The sequence below is a fragment of the Manis javanica genome, chromosome 2, assembly GCF_040802235.1.
Source record: "Manis javanica isolate MJ-LG chromosome 2, MJ_LKY, whole genome shotgun sequence".
NCBI lineage: Eukaryota > Metazoa > Chordata > Mammalia > Pholidota > Manidae > Manis > Manis javanica.
The window spans coordinates 77,549,571-77,566,567 of NC_133157.1; the positions used below are offsets into that span (position 1 = coordinate 77,549,571).

At 44.5% G+C, this 16,997-nt stretch overlaps 1 protein-coding gene across 9 annotated transcripts in view; it reads right to left on the minus strand.

Moving 5' to 3' along the window:
* Positions 1-234: 234 nt before the first annotated feature.
* LOC108401765 (TLE family member 1, transcriptional corepressor) overlaps positions 235-16,997 on the minus strand; it is an 81,912-nt gene continuing 65,149 nt past the window's right edge. For all 9 annotated transcript variants that reach the window (XM_073228697.1, XM_073228700.1, XM_073228695.1 and 6 more), the window contains 6 exons: positions 8,541-8,790; positions 6,566-6,813; positions 3,553-3,700; positions 1,911-2,061; positions 980-1,056; positions 235-837 (listed from right to left, as the gene is read on the minus strand). In XM_073228697.1, coding sequence (XP_073084798.1) covers positions 730-837; positions 980-1,056; positions 1,911-2,061; positions 3,553-3,700; positions 6,566-6,813; positions 8,541-8,790 — 982 coding nt within the window. In that variant the 3' untranslated portion in view covers positions 235-729. The remainder of the gene's footprint in view (positions 838-979; positions 1,057-1,910; positions 2,062-3,552; positions 3,701-6,565; positions 6,814-8,540; positions 8,791-16,997) is intronic.

Genomic DNA, 16,997 nt, shown 5'->3' on the forward strand with positions numbered 1-16,997 from the left:
AAATAAAACTGTTGTTAATAGACCTTCGATTATTAACTATTCCTAATCTAGAGTTTCCAGTAACTCAAAGTTAAGTATTGACAGGTTATAATACAATGGGAGTTCATTACCAAATAGATTGATAAATTAAGATATGCATTTTTAGACTTCCTCTGTAAATAAGACTTTGCTTATAAAACCTGTATCAGTGATCCCAAAGGTTTAATAAGAACAAAGAAGGAAAAGGAAAAACACTTATTGGTACTAAAGCCTTTACTGTAATAAACCAAATATATTTACAATTTATACAAATGTTTAACCTTCAACAAAAATACAAAAAAAAACATTTCACAAGATGCAAAACCAGGAAACAAGTTCATTGGAGACACCACTTTTCTACCAAGGACGGAACGTGAGAGGAACTGCAAGGAACAGAAAGGCAATCCCACGGATCACACGGAAGGGAAGAACAAGCTCCTTCCCGGGTCACCGGGCTCCGGTCCTTGCGCCCAGACCCCTGGCCCCTCTGTCCACCTTGCCTCGGTGCTCCATTTGGCCTAAGTAGGCAGGTGACCTTGTGTTGATGGTCTTGTCGCCTCCTCTTTGACTCAAAGTAGGTTTTGTGTCAAGGTTTGAAACAGTTTTCAGGTGTTTTTTTTTTCTCTTTTAAAATTACAACTTTTCTATTTCTACAAATTCAAAACATTTTGGCCCAATTCAACTATAAATGTTAAACCACATCATGTTTTCTCAGTAGATGACTTCGTAGACTGTAGCCTTCTTGTCTCCTGAGCCAGTGACTATGTATTTATCATCCACAGAGATGTCACAGCTAAGCACAGATGAGGACTCTTTGGACTGGAAGAGAAAACAATGGGCGCATGTTTAATGTGGAACAGAGACACTCAGGGCCCCTGCTCCCTCCAAGGCACCTTCACTTCTGGTGTCATCAGGAACACCACGGTCCAACTGTCATTCCAGGTAAGGAACACTGACTTACCTGGAATATACTAGCTCCATAGGGGGTCCGCCAAGCATTGAGGAGGTTATCTTTTCCAGTACTCACAAACCATTTACCTAGAAATTAGCAAAGTAACATGTAGTTTAACAAGATTAAAATTCCTACTACACTATTAGCAACTTGGACTTACTCAAACTCAAGAGCTTTTATATAAGCCACGAACTATCATGTCCAAGGGGTTGGGTTGACACGAGTAGAGAGAGGTTTTAAATCTAGGCTCCCCTGTAAACCATCTGTGATCTTATGTTTTATTAACACAGTGGCAGAGACCATGTCAGCCCCGTCAGCCATGGGATACAATATGGGTGTCATCATCCTGCACACAGTGGGTCCTCAAATAGTGAATGAATTAAGTTGTTCTCCTTTATAAAGTTAGTCTCAGGATGAAATGGGGTTAGGAAGGATTGAATGACGAACTTAAAAAAAATGCCAGACAGGATACATGTCACGTAGAACACACTCCATGACTGATGGCCACTCATTATTCCATCCACCCCATGAACAAATACTTGACTCCACACGAACTTCCTCTTTATCTCTGCTGCAGAGTGGAAGGGTCTGGGTGCAGCTAAACATTCCCTTCTCTATCCCTGGTCAGTCCATAATGACTTTCAACATGGCGCTGGCCCATTCTTCTATGAATTTCCACCAGATTTTCGCCACTAAAAACAAGTATGTGTCAAAACCCTGTATTAGGCAATTTCATCATCTGCTGACTTTTCTCAAGTTAAGAAAACAGACCAAAACAGACATCACTATGCTCTGAGGGAAATACTATGACAATAGAATTATTGCCTCCAGCTGCTTAGAGAGCAGCATTTTTTCCAGATATGATCTCTACTATATTTTTTTAGACATATTTTCCATTTAGGCCATCAGCATCCTTTAGTTTCCTTTCAGTTAAACTCACCACAATAAGCAAATTTTAGGGACAGAACACAGCTCTCATGGAGATGCAGCTGGTACTTGTCAGGCTTGTTCACGTGAAGGACTTCCACGTTGCTGCTCTCCATGCCCACGGCCAGCCACTCCCCAGTGGGGCAGTATCCAAGGGAGAATATCTGCAAGATGCAGAACAGCCTCATTGGCGGTTTTTGCCCAATAAACTTAGGAAGGGAAAAGGCGACCAGCAAGTTGGGGGTGGGAAATGCTGAGAACAGGGGGAGGTACTCAGCAAACCCCAGACTGGTCAAGTCTACAGGACAAGGCACCCAGCCAGGTGGGCCAAGTGGGAGAATCCTTTATGAAAGACCGCACAAACTAGAATATTTACATCACATGTGCTGAAACTAAGAAATTATTCTTAATAATGATGGTATTTTGTATGTGTTTCAAGAAGGTCCTTGCTTTTTACAGTTACCAGCTGAAATACTTGTGGATGAAATGATGGTATCTAGGATTTACTTAAAAATAATCCCGTGTCTGGGTGGAGATGATAATGAGATAAGACTGGTCACATGTTAGTAACCTGAAAGCTGGTGATGGATGTAGGGGTACAGTTTAGGGTACATTTCTCTGTACTTTCATATGTGCTTGAACATTCTCTCTACTTTTACATGTATTTGAAATTTTCCATAAGTGTTTAAAAAAGGTAGACCAAAAATAGTATCCTACTCATGCTGGGAAAAGGGCTAGAACAGAGAAGACTATATGGAACATAACACAATGTTAAGGGACATGAAATTTAGTAGTCTATAGAGTCGTTTTCCATTTTTGTCTGATTTTTCTGACTTGAAATTATTTTTATTAAAAAAAGTAAGTAAACAAGTAATGATCAAAGGAACACTTCTACCCACAGAAAGCACTTTCAAAGGCCAGCATTGTCTTGCCCCAGCAGGTCTCGGTCCAGGCACTTGACATCTAACTCATCTCCATGATCCACAATCATAGTTGCCATCTAGTATAAATTTGGTGAACACAAAGTTCCCAAGTGATATAAATCATTTCAAACCTCCATCAATCTGGTCAACCATAAGCCTGCTTTCTAAGGGATGAGTAATAACATGGGCATTCCACTGAGACACTACTGCATTTTTTTAAGCTACCTGACACAAGAGAAATGAGCTAACTTGCAGAGCTCTTGTGATTTTTCTCTACTACTTGGGATACCCTGCATATTTCTCAAGCTCTATTTATATGGGAATCAAATAATCATCTCTCAGCCCCATTTTAGATGATGAGAACATGTCCAATAGGTCAATCATGGTATAATTTTCTTCACTGCACAAATTCCTTAAACAAACTTACATATAAATAAAACAACTAGTATGTCTTAACCTACAGGGTTTTAGGACCCACTAAGTATTTCAGGGATTTTTGTCTGCCTGCCTGGCTACGTGTGCGTGTGTACGTGTGCATGGATGTGTACGTGTGCATGAGTGTGTGTGTGTGCATGAGTGCATATGTGTGCATGTGTACGTGTGCGCTTAAATCAGTATCTCAACCTGAAGCTGGTCTGTTTGTACAGTTGCTACTTTTGTGGAGTACGAGGTGGGGAGAAGGCCGCCCAACCCAACCACCTCTGGGCCTGCAGGTGGGGAAAAGCCTGTCACCTGTGAGGTGAAGTCATGCTGCTGCAGCTGTCGCCCTTCACGCAGGTCCCAGGATCTGACCGTGTTGTCCAAGCCGCCCGTCCAGAGCTTGGTGCCATCATTAGAAATGTCAATACAGCTGGCCCCATCTGTGTGGCCCTGGAATTGCCTGATAAAACAAACCAGATTGAATAATGATTTCCTGCCAGAGCTCAAGGTAAACACTGTTGTGTTGTTGGTTTTGGACTCGGGGTGTGTGTGTCATCTCTTCAGTGTCTGCTGATGTGCAAGATCAAACTTAACCTTCCCCCGAGGAGGAGAGGAAACAGCACCTGCAGATTTTCTTTTTCTTTTTTCGAGATCCAAGTACTGAGGCAATGGAATGCCATTTTAGGTCGCCACACAGGAGAAGTTAAACACACCCCTGGAGATGTTCTTACAGATCCGTCTGGAACGCAGAATTCCTTCCAGGTCTGGAAGAGTGTTTAAGTGTTAAGAAGGAAAAAAGGACAAACACATAAAATCCCAAGTGTATTCCTTAAAGAAAGATGAAGCCTGGCCTTTAATCGTACAGGCCTGCATGACTACATTCCAAGCCCAGGGTCCAGAAGCACTCCCATTTCCATGAAGTATCAATACAGTGACAGCCTTTGCCAACAAAGCATGAGCTCACGTATTTGCTCACCATGCTTTTTGTATGAGAAAGAGCCCTGCATTAGGAAATGTGGACTCCCAGAGATAAAGGGTCATGCCAGCCGCCTGACTCAGAGGCACTGAGCAGAGAGAAAGCTCACTGCTGAGGCAGACCCATGGGCACCTTGGCGAGACCTGGCCTTGAAGTTGAGCCCAAGGTTGTTCCCTTAAAGGGGACCTGGAGTTGTGATCAAAGGCAATCCACCAACAGGGATCTGCTGAGTGCAGATGCTCTGCCAGGCAAAAGGCAGGGCGTGCTGAGGGGCAAGAGGCCAACATAAGCCACTGCAGGGCTGGCAGTCTGTCCTGGACCTGGTTTTGCATGTCAAGAGGCCGCTGGCAGGGAAGTGGCACAACAGGTGAGAGATGTTCAGGGGCCCAGTCACTATGGTGAACCGGTTTGGGATCTTCACCACTGAGACAGAAGGTTCTCCCGCTGTCCGTCCTCTAGGCTCCGCTCCCCTATTACGCCCACCGAGCTCCAAACTTTAAGCTAGCAGGGAATTCAACAAGCGTGAGAGACACAAAAAAGGCACCACTGCTATCCTGCATTCTGAGCCAAAAATGTGGACCACCACTTCACAGCTCTTCTGAACTTCCTCTCAGGCCTCTCCCCAAACCTGTTGCCATACATATGTACCTCAACCGGGACAGCTTGCCTCCATTTCCCCACAGGCCACCCAGGCCTACAGCAGTTCCCACCCCACCCTTTGAAAGGTCCACTTTCTCTCCTTCAAACCACTCTTGAAACCCAGTGATCTCCTCTTCATTTCACCCTCTGACTTCCTTTTACTTCTACAACTCATGAAATACTTTACTCCTTGACTACAAATGTCTTTCTCTGCCGACATAAGGCACTGGGTGGGCATCCCTTCAGGCCTCCGTTCATATATCCATGTTGCTCTCAGGCTACTAGAAGGCAGATCTTAGGACTGTTCAGACGATGCTGGGTCGGTGGGTAGAGACAGAATAGACTACCTCCCCGTCACAGAGTAGCTGCCAGCACCTGCGGCCAGTCCAAAGCAAGCAAGAGATTTGCAAAGCACTGTCCTGTTATATCCAGCAGCCGCTTACTCCCCGAGGCCAGCAGGGATTCAGGGCGGGACGCTGGGCCCCAGAACAGGCCCACCACACCTGACTGGGTGAGCCAGGGCAGGCAACTCTCTGCACCTCAGGTTCCTCGTCTGTACAATCCCATGATTAGCACTGCAGATGTTATGAGGATAAAACAGATTAATATTGGGAAAGCATTTAAATTGGAAATTTTTAAATGCTGTTTATTAAGTTTTCAAAAAAGAAGGAGGAAAGAAAAGAAAGAACAGCAAACGTGCTCAGCTACAGAGTCTAAAGGGGCCATCGGCTCTGGCTCATTCTGAGCTGCCTAGTGAGTGGTAAGGGAAAAATAACTGCCACACTGTCATGCAGGGACAGAGCCCAGCTCAGTGATGCTTACTGGATATCTACAGAGGTGGTCTGAGGGAGAGCACGCTGATGAAATGACCTCCAGAGTCTGTCCCTCTGCTCCAGCCGTGGGACCGAAAGCATTAGCAGAGCCTGGCTAAACAATCCATGGCCTAAAATTGCACCCTGGACAAGGGGTGTTTCTGAGTGAAGATGACATGCAAAAGGAAAGGGTAAACACAAAGCCAGCTTTCCTGGGAAGGTTAATCAGTGATACTTTTTTAAGAGACCCTCCTGTGATGACTCTGGAATGAACACTCACCCCACAGAGGGAACAAGCCAACCGAGCCAGGAGGCACACAGAGAAGGCAGTCGCCACTACTGTTAGGAAGGCAGTTCCAGGAAGCCAGGTCATTCCGTGGTGGAATGACCCCTGCAGAAGGTTTATTTAGTTATTGGGAAACACAGATACTTTAACCATTTTGTGGGTGAAATTCGTGGAATCTCCTCTTCTAATGTCCTTTTGTTGATTTTCTGTTATCCTTTATCAGCTGCCTCCTATTTGCACAAACAATGTTCTAGCCAAAGCCAAAAACATTTAGTATTGAGGACCCTTCGTCCTGCATGGTACGTTGCCCTTGGCAAAAACCGTGAGTACGTTTTTAAAAGTCTGGCATCTGTATGTGGCTAAAGAATGCAATAGCAGGGAAGTAAACAGAAAGTTTGGGTGACACTGAGCATGGCAGGCAGACTGTGAGCACCCCCAGGGCAGGGACAGTGTGTTTTCTTCTCACCCCTGATGCCTAGCTCCAAGCCTGGCACACAGCAGCCTCTTAACATGGGTGAGAGCCTGGGGGCAGCAGAGAAGCAGAGGCGACAGGAGGCCTTCTGATCCAAGTACTCAAGGAGGAACCCCGTTTAGAGAACCAAGTCTGCTCACCTCACCAGCGTCTGGTTGTGCAGGTCCCACACGGCGATGTTGCCGTCACTGCAGCATGAGAAGCAGACCTTGGAGTCGGGGCTGATGGCCAGCGCGTAGCAGGCGGGGGCCGAGGACGTCAGCTCTGCCTTGATGCGCGGGGTGGGGGCCGCCAGGTCCCAAATGGACAGAGTACTGGCCTCCCCTCCCACTATGAGAGTGCAGCCGTCAGGGAGCAGTTTGCAGGAACGGATGTAGTTATCTCTATTCTGTGAAATAAACATGATTCAATTACTATAATGCATTATCAAGCAGTAACAATGGCCTGTTCTCTAACCACTATCTTGGTTTTTGACTTGAAAAGTGGTATTTTTGTGGATACTGACAAAGCAAGAGCTCTGTATTTAAGATCGGCATCTGACTGTAACTGTCTCCTTCGAAACAGTAAACAAAACAAACTCGTGGGATTGTTTGGGCATGTGCGAATGCTTAGATCTCTCTCCCTGATGTCCGGTGTCCTGGTGAGTAGGTAGAACGGAAATTATCAGATGTAGCAAGGTAGGTACATGTACTCCTCTGAAGAAACCACTTTTCAAAGCTAGTTTCTAAATCTTTGACTTCATCACCTTCCCTTATTGACCGTTTGTAAACTGTAGCCCCACTGCCTGTTTTGGTTTTCATTACTGTTAACTCTCTACCTTAGGCTTGTCCTGGGTCTTTATTTGCCAGACAGATCATTGTCTAAGAACTTAACAGCTGCTTTCTCAAGTATAACATGGCATGGCTGCTGTCATATTAAACCCTCATATTAAATCCAAAAGCCAAAGGAATTGGTAGAAGAGGTAATCTCTCCAATAAAACCAACTCATATTAAAAAGGGAGGTGGGAAAAAAAGGGGAGAGGTGAGACCTAAAATTAACCTTCCCTCCACAGGAGAAATAACTGCTATCCTCCAACCTAAAACAGAGCTGAAGATTTTACTCTTACTAACCATGGCCTATCACACCAGGATTAGAGAAACTTTAAGTGTATAATAATGAGTATAACAAACACTCCTAACTATTGTAGCATGTTGGGTTATGGTTGTTTCATTAATCGAGGTATATTTAAGTTATCATATGAAAAATAAATCAGTAACTGCCCCAAAAAAGCTTTGTCTGAAAAACTGATATTCTTCTTTTTGGAAACACTCTCTCGAGAATCCTCACCATTTGCCAGGCAGGCTGTGAGTAAACTGTACCATCTGTGACAGCAAAGTGCAGGCAGACACCATACCATAGGCAGGGCAGCCTCTAGTCTGCTTACAGTCAATGATATGCGGTCTGTAAATCCTGGGATTATGGTTTAGAGATCAAAACATGTCCCAACATGCTCCATGATCCTGAAAAATGCATAATGGTATTCAAGTCTAGGAGAAGGTGGATTAGGCACCTTGGCAAAGTGTTGTCACCATTCCGGTTTTGTAGCTGGCTGCCCTGATTTCTTGCAGTGTAATCTATTAACCCTTTCCTGAAGTTAAGGTAATAAATAAAACCCAGCCACCTCTCCCAGGTCTCCCTGCGAACACAGACCCTGTTCAGAGTGGTTTTTATGCCATGTCATCAAATGTTTACTATTAAATATGCATCTGAAAGATGTAAGTAAATTCAAAGTTGAGTGGATTGCAGGGCTCAGAGTACAGGCATGTGGCTGGGCTTTTGTCCATTAAATGGGAAACCCCCCCTTTTGAATGCATATCTGAAGGACAGCTTCTGTAAACTACTATAAAATATTTTTTAAAAGAAATCCATCAACTCTGGGATTTAACCACTGAAAAAGCACAAATTAAACCTTCACATTTAAGGGAGGGACGGGGTGGGGGAGCTAAACAGCTAACACAGGAAACAGAATGGTTTCCATTTCCTCATAATGGGAATAAAACCCAGGCCCAGCAGCTATTTCCTTATTGAGTCTCCAGAGAGCGATTACCCTCATACACCAGTTCCTGTTCACTCACCAGACAGTCCAGCTGAGAGACGGGGCTCTTATTGCCAGGGTGACTGATGTCCCAGACCTTGACGCAGCCCTTCCCGCCCGTGTACACATGTCTGGTGGGGTTGCTGATGGTCACGGCGCACACCACCTCCCCGTGGTTCAGCGTGTTGATCTGGCGCGCGTGTCGGGGGATTCCGGGTCCGATGAGAGCGTCGGGGGGGAAGGGGACAGGCTGCATCTGACCGTCTGCAGTGACGTGGAAGGAGTAGGCTCTAAGGCAGGGGGGTGATTAGAGAGGAGAGGACAACAGGCGAGGAGACAGAAAGAATACTTGTCATAAAGCTATTAGCCTCTATCTCAGCATGCATCTATGAGAGAGAAAGGAAAGACTTGTTACAATTTCCTTCTGAAGTCAGCATAAGTTGAAGTACTTACTGATGGAACAAAATTAAATTGAATGATAGCAGAGGTCTAGGGTGTACCAAAAGACACATGTATTGAACTGTAATTTTTAAATTAAAAAAAAAGTTTTAATTGTGCTTATCCATTCCATACAGCATTCCTTCAAATCCCATTATAAAACACTGTATTTCCAAATTAACATAAAATACCTCCTTCTAAATATATGGTATAATTGTATGATTTCTTAGTAAAACTTACAATGATTATTTTCCATGCTTAAGATGAAGTCCTTACAAACTCATAACACTTACACACAGTAGTGTATTTCAACAGTAACAAACAAAAATAGCTTTCTAAACATACCAGTTTTAGGCTTGGGCTAAAACTCTCTTTTGCATAACCAAGAGAAAATAATACAACAGATTCTCTTATATCAAATGGTTTTGTGACAGATTTCTAGTTTCCTCTTCCGATTTTATCAAAGGCAGCAAAATTCCCAGCTAAAAGACTACTCTTCTCAGCTTCCCTTTAGCCCATGATCTCACCAATGAGATGTAGGCATATGATGTTGGGTGGCTCTTAATTCATAACTTAAAGGAAAGAGACCCTGACGGATATGGGAACTCTCTGTATTTTCTGATCAATTTTCCTGTGAACATAAAGCTGCTCTAAAAAATACTGCATTCATTAAGAGAAAAAGCATTTTAAGGGGAGAGTTCGGGGTAGAAGAGGTATGCTTGCCCTCTTCTCTTCTTCCTTCCTTCTACCTGAACTTGGAGCAAGATGACTGGTGCTCCAGCAACCGCTCCGGGCCACAAAGTGGATTTGAGATGGAAATCAAATCTTCAGAGAGACAGAATGAGAGATAAGAAGCAGAGGCCCTGGTGACACTAAGGGGTTGTGATATAGGCCCTGGGTGCCAATGCCCAACGTCTTTTATGGGAGAGAAATAAGCATCTATGTTACTTAAGCTATTGTTTTCTTTTCCTATTAAATACAAACAGACCTAATCCTAGTGACACTTCTGTTTCTGCACCAAAATATAAAGGCATGTTTTTTCTAATGATCTATTTTAAACTCTAAGCAATAATATGTAACAGGTATTATAAAATGTACACACAGAAAAGGTATTTTAGAAGACAGAAGAAATAGAACTTCTAATATTCTCCCTCCAATATCCAAACAGATGGAATTGTGCACAAAGCAGTCTGAGGATCACTACTTTCACCTCCTTATCTAAAGCATCCCTATGCAATCTAGAAGTTCAACTTCAAGCCTTTGAATGAAGTAATGCAGTTTCCTCTTTCCCATACCCTCTGGGATAAGTCTGGGCCCTTTTTGTAACTTGTCATTGGCACCTTGCAGTCCCTTACAAATCTAAAGACCATGGGTATATTAATACAGAACTTAAATTTACATTTTAATGCTAATTCAAATTTTGTAAAGTAAGTTAGTATGCTTGACCGTGAAAACTGATAAAACAGATCAGGTGTCCACCTGTCTAGAAACAAAACCTAGACTTCCATAGCTTGAAAATAAAATATGTGCTATTATTTTCCCTCTATGAAAGCAAATATGTAAAAGAACTTCTCCCAACCAAAGGACACAATCAACCAAAAGACACAATTATCTATTATCTCCTGGCAAACTAGTTCTGATTACTAATACAAAATGGGTAGTAGGCCCAAATGTTTAATGTTCCCCTTAATCTGAATAACTGAACACACACAATGGGAACCACACAGAATGGCCTAGGAAAGAAATATACATATAAAAATGCAGTTCAAAGCCGTTACATCCTCAAACCACTAGATCTCTTATATTTCATCCAACAGTATCTTTTGGTGTCTTTTGTAATGTACCAAGCCCACATGATTTTTCATACATGTCCATTACAATTGAACCAATGCCATTTATTGTGGGATATTTAGATTTGCAATAAAATAACACTGTACTGCCTTTGAAGAGGACACAAGAATTGGGTTTCACGTTCTAGGAGAATTATTACAGTCCAGTAGCAAGTTATCCCACATTAGCAAGCACCACGACCTGGGCCTGAAAATAACAAATAACCAGGAGATGCCGGAGAAAAGACTCGTGACTTTTCATAAAATACAACGATCAAATTCAATGTATTTTTTAAGAATGTTGGTTGATGTGGGGAGAGAACTTGCCTCTTAATGCTTTCCACACTGAGAACAATGGCATGTGTTAGTGTCCTGTTTGCCATACATCAAGGTGGGTACCTCCAGGTAGACAAAGTTTCCATCAACAACAATTCTGGATTTTCAGGGCAAGGAAATTTAATCTTGCTTCAATTTGGAACTCTCCTTTTAGAGTTAAACATTCCAGATTAAAATAGAAGCACAAAGTACAGAGGGAGGAGACCTGGGCATTCAACTTTGGAAGATTCCCCACCCGGCTCCCAGGTGCCATCGTCTTTAAGCTGCACAGGAGGTCTGTGATCATCAGATTGAGGCAATTTAAAATTGATTCACAGTGCAGTGAACTGCTGCCAGAAGCTGTGAACGTCCGTTCATCCCAGGGGAGCCCATATGGATGTTAATACATCAGTCACCGGGGGCCTGGGAGGAAGCTGGCACTGCCCGCTGTGCTGAAAGCCTAATCAAATGAACAAACCAGGACGCCGCAAAGGGCTGACGGGTCTCAAAGAGGGATCAGCTGGAAGGAAAAACCAGGGGAGCCAGCGAGACAGTCTGCCTTCACTCGCTTTTCCTGCTCTTCAGGGCTCACCAAGCCCTTCACAATTTAGTGTCCGGGAGCCTCAGTTCATGTGACATCCTGTATCCTAAACTCCCTGCCACATGGACAACAGGCCAGTCCCCTAAAATATCACATGCTGTCACCTCTCCAAGCTGGGCACAAACTGTTCCCTCCTGCCTAGAAAGTGCAGCTCCCTTCTGAGCACACATCACCTCCTCCTTCCCTTGGGCTGCCACAACTTCTCCAGGCAGGATGCTCCTTTTCCAGGGTCCTGGACCATCCTATAAATCTTGACTATGGCACATATCATGCTGTGGATTATTACATGTGTTTACATTTCTCATTCCAGAGTTCTTCAGGGACAGGTGAGCTGACTTCACCAGCTAGCACGCCACTGGCACTCAGTAAGTGAATCAGAACACTTCAAGTTGTTCACTGCCATCTAAACACTTATAAATCGAGGCATGAAAGCTTGCTCTGGCGAGGAAAGGAAGCTACAAGAAGGTAGGAAGTCTGCTTACCGCCTGGGTTATGCCAGCCAGCCTTTCCCATGAATTCCCAGTAGTCTACCAAATGTCATTAAGAGATGGCATCGATTTCCCCAAGGGGGAAAAGCAGTCCCCAAAGTAAATCCAGATTAAAACAAAGGGCAACGAAAGCAACTACAGTAATGGAGTGAAACTGGGGTTCCTTCCTCACATCTGCAGAGCCCAGCAGATGCGGAACCCATTCAAAGCAGCCTCAGGTCACATACACCAAGCTCGATCCTGTGTGGGCCACTACAAAGCATCCAGGAAAGTAAAAGTGAGGAGACACAGGTCAGAGTTTCAGGTTAGTCTCTTTTAAGGATGACATGTAACCAGCTGGGCCTTATTTCCCTATTTCTTAACCATGCCCTGACCAAACTTATACAATAATATGACTGCTGACCTGTGGAGCAGATGAAGTTGCATGGAAAATCCTTCCCAAGAAGTCCGAAGCACAATGCAGGTTCACGAGCCCTTATTATTAGAGAGGAGGGGAAGCAGTACACCCGGTACTAAGTGGGAGAACCAAGATTCAAGTCCAGTTAAGGCCAGCTGCAAAGTGGAGCTCTTAACCTTCACCATAGCTACCAGGGTAGCATTATCTCTGACATTATGCCCTGAAGCGTGGGCCCATCCAGATGGAGATGCCTAGGCTACACAGGAAGAGACCATCAGGCAAATCAACGTCCCCAGGGTACTTCCCTACAGAGACTGTGCACAGGAGGCTCTGAGGGATGGGCACACCTGGCTCATTCTAAGATGAATGCTCCTTTTCCAGGGATAAGAGAAGGGAAGACAACTGTCCAGAAGCTGAACATAGCTCCCATCAAAACAAAGAGCCTCATATCTCAATATAACCTCAAGAAATCAGCTACACATTCCCAGATCATCAAAGGGTAGAAAAACAGAATTTAAATTAGAACCCACTGGTAAAAATAAGGCACAAAACAGGCACGTTGCTTTTAGCATTTAACAGACAAAAGAACACTCAAATATGCTAAGTGAAAAGGGAATGAATTAATTTTCAAATCCACTAAATGAACCAGCTGCGGAACCTAGACATGGCCAACAGAAGCAAGATCAAAAACAGGAAAAAGGGGGTGGGGGCAAAGGGGCCTGGCCACTGAAACATCTACTTGGCTAGAAGCCAGGATGTTCCCTAGTCACTGCTGCAAAATATGTTTTCCTAAGAGGCAATTTTATTCCAAATGCAGGTAAGACCTTTTCCCTTTAGGCTCCAACTCCAAAAAGGTACCTTAAAGATTTATTTAAACACTAAACAAGTGGGTGCAAGATTTTGTCAATTACATGTCTAGCATTAAAACACAGGGTGAAAGAACCTGGAACTAAGCTGGAATCTGCAGCCAAACTATTATTAGTCAGAGGTAATAATGACCTGTAGGCACTACTATGCCAGGCAAGTAGAGCACAGCCCCCAAGCATCTGTTGGGGGGAAAGCAGGAGTTTGGGGGCAGAATGGCGCCTTGGGGGTAGAGGGTGTGAAACACGACAAAGAGATGTCAACCTAAGTAAACTTCTGAATCCCTCTTACCAGCGATGGCCACAGAGCTCAGGGGAATACATTTCCCACAACAGAAAAAAAGCTCAAGGTAAGCTGACCAGCCAACATCAATTAAATCTTGCCTTGAGGGTTTAAAACCTCAGGGTAACCTCTTGTAAATCAGCACTGCTTAACTCTAAAGCACAAAATGTGAATCTCCTTTGGAAAGGATGAATCACACACATGGTCTTAGACAATCCAGGACTCACCTCCCACCTGGTCAACGCAGCAAATATTTGCTAACTGGGTATTCATGCTCAAGGGGATGTCAGAAGCTTCCACTTTAATGGGGGAAGAAGCAGGTAGAAATATGACATGGGCACATGACTCTAACTGAAGACCAAAGTGTGACAAGTGTCACAAGAAGTTACAAGGTGCTCCTGACAAGAGAGCACACGGGAGGCATCAGAGCAAAGGCAGCAGGAGGAAGTGGGCCTGGGAGGACGACGTTTCCACAGGAGGAGACCAAGACCAGAGAGGGGAAGCTGGTCCAGGGAGGAGGAGGAGGAGTCTTCAGAGCAGGGGGTTACATTACTTGACCAGAGAATAAGATGCAAAGAACACAGGACCTGAGGTTAGAAAAGTAGGCAGGGGTAGTGTTACTAGCAAGCAGGGCCTTGAATACCCAATCAGGAGTTTACAGGCAACTCCTGAACACCTCTGAGCAAGAAACAGACCTGATCACCTAAGTACTTTATAAAGGGAGAAACTCACCTAGAATCTTATTCACAAAAAATAAGTGAGGGTTTTAACAAATAAGACTGGGTGAAAATGGGAGTTAAACAAGGAAGAATCACAGGCTAAAGTTTAGGCCCAGATTGTCGGTGAGAATGGGGACAATGCCTTGAACAAATGAGAGACTGGGGTGAGGGTGAGGGAGAGAGGGAAAATGACCAGGTTGGTTGGGAAACCCTACTAATAGATCCTAGATCACTTCAACACCTAAACCAATCACAGAATATCAGCAACATGAGTTATCTAGCTCTATTCCATTTTGATCAGAACAATGCAGGCCTCAAAGCCTTTGCATATGCTGGTTGCTCCACCAAGAAGTTTATGCCCTGCCTGTATGGGGTTAATGCAGCTCAGAAAACACTTCTGAGCATCCTTCCTAGACCCTCCAGGACAGGACCAGCCCATCATTTTTTTTACAGCACAGTACTGCACTCTGTCCCAGCCCTTATCTCAACTATAATTATGCATTTATTTTTGCATTTGATTAATGTTGTCTCTCACTAGACTGAGTTACCAATAAGGTTCCCTATGCCTATGCAGCAGGTCTCAATGAAACCTGTGGAAGAGAGGATCGGTGGGAGGTGACTGCCTGGATTTCAGTGAGCTGATGATGTGGCAACCTGAAGTCACATCTCACCAGATAGGCTGAAGCAATGGACATACTCAGGCAGAAGAGAGGCCTCGAGGAGAGATGGTGGACTTCAAATATCTTAAGAGCTGTCATGAGGATGACGGATTGGCAGCACTGTGCGGTCTCACAGGGTAGGAAGGAACCAGGATTGATGGGAGACAGGGATCGGCGGGAGGGCTGGAAGAGTTCTCACACAGACAGGGAAAATGGATTGCTCCGGGCAGCAGCGGGCCGCCATCACGAGGCATGCTTGGTCAGAGGGGCACAGCCACTTGGGGAGGCTGCCACAGGAGATGAATCACAGGAGAGCATTTTTACTATTGGTACCTTCAAGGTCACGCCACCACAACTGCTCTCTTCCGGCTAGCACTCTTAGGAGGCACTCACCCATTTGCACATGAATCCCTCAAGCTTTCTCTGGGCTGGGGAGCTCATCCCACACAGCTCATGCTACCTGCAAAAGCCCACTCTCTCTGATCCCTCTGCCCTGGGGGCCTATGCCTTCCTGTACACACTTCAGCTTTCAGTGTACCTGCCTCACTTTAAGGAAGCCCTTCCATTCTGATTATGGTCATTCTTCAAATTTCTGCCTCTCCTCCACAGCTCTGCCTTCACAGTACCTGGAAAATTTAACTGCTCTGTTTCTTGTTCCTTTGATGTTTCCTGCCACATCAGTAGGCCAACAGAGGCAGGGAAGATCAACATTCTCCTTCTGGGAGCATACCCAACATCTAGCACAAAGCCTGACACACAGCTCTTGTTCAAACGTCCATGAATAGCCACCCATCTGCCCTACCCAAATGTTATTTCAACTGGCATTTCTCAGAGAATAACATTTGCCAAACCTCTACTACCTTGTTTACCCTATCCTGGACATACTGGTTTGTCACAATTTCTCTTAAGTGCCTCAGACCAATGCCGTTCAATGTAATCTGCAAACATCTACTGTCCATGGTGATATGAGTTCACTCACCCAGAGTACGTGTTGAGAAATGTTCCTATAGCAGCCTGACTCCCGGCTCTGCTAATAAAATATTGGGACCTATGTTCTGTATCATTTTCCCCTTATTCTTCTGTATTTGTCTGTTACAAGAGTATCAGTCTTTGTTATACTGGGGAAAAACCAGTCTGTCTTCACAGATGGTTAGAGAAGCGCAGCCCCAGGCGGCAGTATAGCTGGCCCCGAACACCACGGGTTTCAACTGTGCAGATCCACTTACAAGCGTAAGCTTCCCAGTAATATCAGAAGGGTTCTCAGTGATTTGTAACAATCTGAAAAAAACATTTCCTTTTCTCTAGCTACTTGATTGTAAGAATACAGTATATATTACATATATGACATACATAATACGTGTTAATTGTTTATGCTATGGTAAGCCTTCTGGTCAATGATAGGCTATCAGAAGTTAGGTTTTGGGGGAGCCAAGAGTTTTACACATGGATTTTTGACTGTGAGGGGTTGGTGCCCCTAATGACCTCGTTGTTCAAGGGTCAACTGTCCTTTGCTAAACAGTAAGAACAGGAGAAGGATTAAAGATGGTGGCATGAGAGGAGAAACAGAGGCTTCCTCCTAAAACTGGATACAATTATAAAATTTAATTGGTACAACTAATCCTGAGAGAGCAACAGGAAAGAGAACGCATCAAACTGCACACACCTGAAGAAAAGAGCAGACCTCAGCGAAAGGGGTAACATACCAGAGCTGTGGCTCTGTGGGACCCGAGCCCCTCCCCCACCCCAGATCACCGGCAGGAGGAAGAGACACGGAGCAGGGAGGGAGTGGAAGGCTTGGGACTGCTGAATACCTAGCTCCGGAGATCTGCGCTGCGAGCACAAACCTACATTTCATGGTGCTTTCTTGAGACTCGCATGACTACTGGGTTGGAAAGTTAATACAGG